General features: G+C 31.7%; 1 protein-coding gene across 1 annotated transcript; it reads left to right on the forward strand.

Annotated features, from left to right (window-relative positions):
- The first annotated feature begins 2,219 nt into the window (after positions 1-2,219).
- LOC107887859 (uncharacterized) lies at positions 2,220-2,612 on the forward strand. Its single transcript, XM_016812081.1, has one exon. It carries the CDS (start codon positions 2,220-2,222, stop codon positions 2,610-2,612), a length of 393 nt encoding a protein of 130 aa, XP_016667570.1.
- Positions 2,613-5,743: the final 3,131 nt, after the last annotated feature.

The following is a 5,743-nucleotide window of genomic DNA, read 5'->3' on the forward strand; positions in this document are numbered from 1 at the left end:
GATAGCATATGGTTATTAGCCGAATAGCTCAAAAACATATGGTAGGAAGATAAGAATTAGTCATGTATCTCCTATGATATGAAATCATTAATATTTTGATATAAATATTTAGCAAGACAGTTAAACTAGTTAATTTATTGATTAAGCTCAAGAAGTTAAAGAAGGAGAATCAAGCAAAGGCAAAGGAAAGAACATCGAGTAGCCGAGTTGGAACCATTTTACCCAACACAAGGTAAGTTATTAAGCATATATTTTGTATTGATTTAAATAATCATAATACTTATGTACTTATGCCGAATGGGATGATATATAAATGCATGTAGTGACAAAATTATCGATTGTAAAAAGAAGTGAGATGTATTGAGTTGTTGATTTCGGCACTAAGTGTGCGGGTATAAACATTTACGATAATGAGATTGGCACTAAGTGTGCAAGTTTAATTGTATAGCACTAAGTGTGCGAGTTTGACTATTAAGCACTAAGTGTGCGGACTTACTATATATTTTCGAATAATTATTAACGCTAAGTGTGCGACTTTATCGAGTAAATCATGGACAGCGGAATGAGTAGATATTTTGAGTTCATAAGGAATAGACGTTATGTTTATATTTGGAACTGAGCTTGGTAAGTCTTGAACCTATGTGGTGATTATATTTGAAGTTAGGAACATAAGATTATTGTGGAATAGATGAAATGCTATTATTAGTATAATCTAAACGAAAATAAAATGATGTGTGGAAATGCATCAAATATCATATCGAATATCATACAAGATGTCAATGGAGGCTTGGCTAATTGAGAGCATGTAATGATAAATGTGCGTGAAATTATAGCATAGTCGGTATGGATGGAGTACCTAATCTTGCATTATTTGTTTTCTTTTATGATATTTTATAAATGGACAGCATTGTAATGCTTATGACTTACTGAGTTATATACTCATTCGGTGTGTTTATTTGTCACTTATTTAGGTTCCTTTGATCCATTTTTGTGTGCTCGGGACCATCGTCGAAGTCATCACACCAGCTTGCAACTTTTTGGTATCTTCTTCTTAGTTGGTCTAAGAGAACATTTCGGCATGTATAGGCTATTATGTTTTGTTTGAACTTTTAGCCATGCGAAAATGGCATAAATGTTAAGTTGGATTTGGTCTTATGATACTTAGTTATAAGCAATAGTTAAAGTCTATTTGATTATTATGCCGTTTGTCATGGCTAATCATTTCCGGTGTTACACTCATGATATGGTTATTGAGTAGTAAGGAAATGCTTGGTAATGATTAGCCTTTGGTATGGCTAGTCATGATCATACTTGGTGATATGTTTGTTAAATTACTCTAATAGGTAAAATTTTACTCTAATAAAATATGCAGACAGCAGTAGTGATGTGAAATTGAAAAATCACTAAAAATAGTAGAAATGGAATTAAATAATGAATAAATTATGGAATCGAAGCTTGATGAGTATATTTTCACATGGAAGAAGTAAAACAAGAATATGAGCTATATTGTATGAGATATTTAAAATCCTGTGAAACAGGGTCAGAACGATTTCTGGATCCCCTGTTCCGAATTTGGAAATTCACCATAATTTCTACAAAGATAATTAGAAGTCATACCTTATATGTACATATTCCTTATTGAGTCTAGTTTTATTAGGGACAAACGTCATCATCATTGAATCTCTGTACAGAGAGATATCTGGTTCGTAATACACAGAGGTCAGAGTAGTCGAACCCTAAAATAGGGGAGACTTTAACTAATAAAATGTACTAATTGGACGGACCAAAAATTGTGGAAAAATTTTAGTAGATAGATATATGAGTCTAGTTTCAGGAAAAATTTTCGGAATTAAATTTCGAGTTTCAGAACTCAAGATACGAATTTTTAAGTGACTTTAACGCAGATTGACAGTTTGTCTGGGAGTTTTAAAATAAATTGTTTGAGCTGTATAAGTGATGAATTAAGCCAGATTACACCTCGTGCTCGATCCCGGTGACGGCAACGGTTTCGGGGTGTTACAAAAAGTTTCCAATAGAGTATTCAAATGGCTCCATATAATGCATTATATGGTCGACGGTGAAGAGTGCCCATTTGTTGGTCAGAATTAAGTAAAAGAAAGATTGTTTGATTGGAATTGATTCAGGAAACTGAAGATACAGTTAAACTGATAAAGGATAGACTGAAAACAACTTTCAATAGGCAAAAATCTTATGCTAATATGAAATTGAGAGATATCAAATATTCTGTGGGAGACAAGGTATTCCTGAAAGTTTCTCAGTTGAAGAAAGTTCTACGATTCGGTCGTAAAGGGAAGTTGAGCCTTAGATTCATCAGGACATATGAAATCATAGAAAGGATTGGACCTATGGCATATCAACTAGCACTACTGGCGGAATTACGAAAGATACATGACGTGTTTTATATGTTGATGCTAAGGAGATATCGTTTAGATCTGTCTCATATTATTCTAGTGGAAGAAATCGAAATTCAACCTGATTTATCTTTTAAGGAGGAACCGCTTGAAATTTTGGCTCGGGAAGTTAAAAAGTTGAGGAATAAGCGTGTTCCACTTAGAAAGTTTTATGGCATAGTCACAGTGTGGAAGAGGTGAGCTGGGAACTGGAAGAGGCAATGAGATCCCAGTATTCCCACCTCTTTCCAGGTAAATTTTAGGAACAAAATTTCTTAAGGGAAGGAGAAATATAACGACCCAAAAGTTAGTGGTGTCAAAAAATGCGATTTTATGACCCTATTTTTAGAAACCGAGCTCGTAAATATTTAATACAAATAATTGAGGAGTTATGTTATAGGTGAATTGTGTATTAGATAGGTAATTTTTGTCGAATTAGTAATCAATTAGGGTACAACGACTAAATTGTAAAAGTGGTAAAAATTCAATTAATATAGAATTTTAATTAGGAAATGGACTAGGGACTAAAGTGGTAATTATACCACTTAGGAATTGAAGTGGATGGTAGATGTAGAAGAAAATATGTTATAAAATTTATAATTAAACTTATAAAATAAAACATGTAATGAAAATAAATAAATATATGTTGTGAAAGGAAAGAGTAGGCAATTCTTTCTTCTTCCTTATACAACTGAAATAGGATAAAAGAAAAGAAGAAGTCTCGGCCAAAGGGGTTTAAACTTTAAAGCTTTAATTGGTTAGTGCAATTTAGTTTTTTTCTTATAATTTTTATGTTTTTGAGATCATAGCAGCTTAATCTAACTAGCCCATTTATCAATTTGTAAAACTATTAAAATTTTAGAAAGTTACCATTGATGATTTCTTGAAGTTTTAGGTGTTACATTGATGGATCAAAGCTTGGAGGCGAAAAGGACTAAATTGTGAAGTTAATTGATAACTTCATACAATAGGGGCTAAACTAATTAATTTGTAAAATAGGCTATAGTAATAATAAATTGGAAGTCCCTGATGGATTAGAATGAAATTAGATTTCTAATTTAAACTCTAAATTGAAAATTATGTTAGTCTTGGTCTTAGGGGCTAAATTGAATAAGATGCAAAATTTATATAAATTGACAATTGACTGTGAATTTAGTTGATAGTTGATGATACTATATATTTATGTTAAACTGTAGTTAACATCGTCGAAAAATAACTCATACTCCTCGAGAAGGAAAGGAAAAGCTAAAGTCGTCGACAAATAACTCAGAGTTCTCGGTTTATATTTCTATAATTCGAACCACTTCAATTGTTGCATATATCTTCTATTTTTAATGGTAAGATTATAAGGTGAGTTGAAGTTGATAAATCGAGTTGAACTGATACGATTTGATTATTTATTTAAGATAGAGGACTAAATTGAATAGATTTGGAAATACCGTATCTTGATGCAAATGTAAAATTTACTTCAAATTGGGATGAAATAAGTTTTACATATATATATATTGATGATTGGTTGATGAAATGAAAATGTTAAATTGTGAAATTGAGTTAAATTCAGAATTGATGAATTGTTACCCTATTAACTATTTTGGTAGAATTGGATATAGTTGGCATGCCATAGTATAGATCAAGTATAGGTTATTTTGACTATGAGTTAGTGCTAGGAACATTTTTACTTTAGTTATATCGAAGAGTGCAAGGCACAAATTATTTACTTTGGATTTGTCCGACTAGGCATTGGTTGAAAAATTAGTGTGATTGGTTGGATCTGTGTATCGGTTCGAGTCCGAGTCAAATTAATAGGGAATTAACATGTGAAATGGATAATGATATACGAAATGATCATTGTTGTGATAAATTACGTACACCAGATTTATAAATCTGAAAGATTTGGATAAAAATGAAATAAAATGACTAAATTGATTCGGGATATGTGGTATTAATGTGTTTTACTTATACACTAGTTATATGAACATGTATGAAACAGTTATAAATGGTATATTGATATGTTTTGACATGAGGATTTAATACTTGTATTGAATGATTTGAAATTTGAACGAATCTTTCCATTCAATTCGGAATGTGGCATGTCAATATAATGTTTCTTAAGTTAGTTACTAGAACATATTAAGATTGTATTATATGGTATAAATGATGAATTTATCATGATATTTGGCATTGATATAAATGACATATATTGATTTATGCTACATTATGATATTTGAATTATAAAAATACCATAGAGTTAATTACTCAGCATACGGTTTTATTTTCCATGCGTAGGTCAGGTTAAATACGAGTTCGAAAGCATAGGCTCCAGCATCTAAATAGAAACCTAGACTCAACTAAGTTGGTGAAATCCTTTCTTTAACTAAATGGCATGTACCTAGTGAAGTCCTTTGTATTAGCTATGTTTGGAAGTTGATTAATGTTTATACTTAAGTGTTTGCAAGATTAGTATTGAAATATGATATAATATGTGATGCATAGTTAAAGATGGCATGTTTGATTTTGATTAGAATGCATATGAGGCACATGAATTGGTACAGAACTATCTATAGTTGAATAAGGTTTAATATGCATTTTGATAAAGAATGACTTAGTTAAATGAATGATTGAATGCTGAAGTTGGTGTTATGGATGAATGTGGTTATTTGTTTATGTTTTAGTATGTTTAATGTAGGTAAAGAAAGACTATTTAGGTACAAATGATAGAAGGATGTGAGTGGGTTAGCAAAAAGTACCAATCGGTACATTTTGGTTAAAACGTCGCGATGTCGTTGATGAATGACCTATAGAGTCATGGTATAACGAGATCTGTCATCTCGACGAGGTCATTATAGGAAGTGATGTTGCAATGTTGAGTGGCTTCACGTCGTGACATGACAAACTATTTGTCGTCTTTACAACGTGGAAAGGAAGACATCACTACGTCGATCCTACATTTTGAATTCTTTACAATTAGGTCCTATTTCTATCTCAGGTTAGCTTTAGAGCTTATGTACGCTTGTGTAAGACCCGAAATTGACCTTATTTGTAACACCCCATACCCATCCTGGACGCCAAGCCAAATATCGAGATGCCACACCACTGTCTCACTGCTTGTTCATCTAGAACAACATGTTATTTCTCATGCTTCTTTTTTTATTATTAATAATAACAGAGCAGTATCATGAATTATAAACCATACATTCATTTTTTGTTGATAAACCATGCCAAGAACTCATAAAATAGCATAAAATAGGTATTAATCCTGCATTAGGACCACTTATCAAATTTTCCCAAAAATGTTACATAGGTATCAAAATCGCCTCTATGGTATCTATATT

Source organism: Gossypium hirsutum, chromosome A03 (genome assembly GCF_007990345.1).
Source record: "Gossypium hirsutum isolate 1008001.06 chromosome A03, Gossypium_hirsutum_v2.1, whole genome shotgun sequence".
Taxonomy (NCBI): Eukaryota; Viridiplantae; Streptophyta; class Magnoliopsida; order Malvales; family Malvaceae; genus Gossypium; species Gossypium hirsutum.

Coding starts and splice junctions, on each gene's coding strand:
- LOC107887859 (XM_016812081.1), top strand. CDS start 2,220: ATGAAATTGAGAGATATCAAATATTCTGTGGGAGACAAGGTATTCCTG.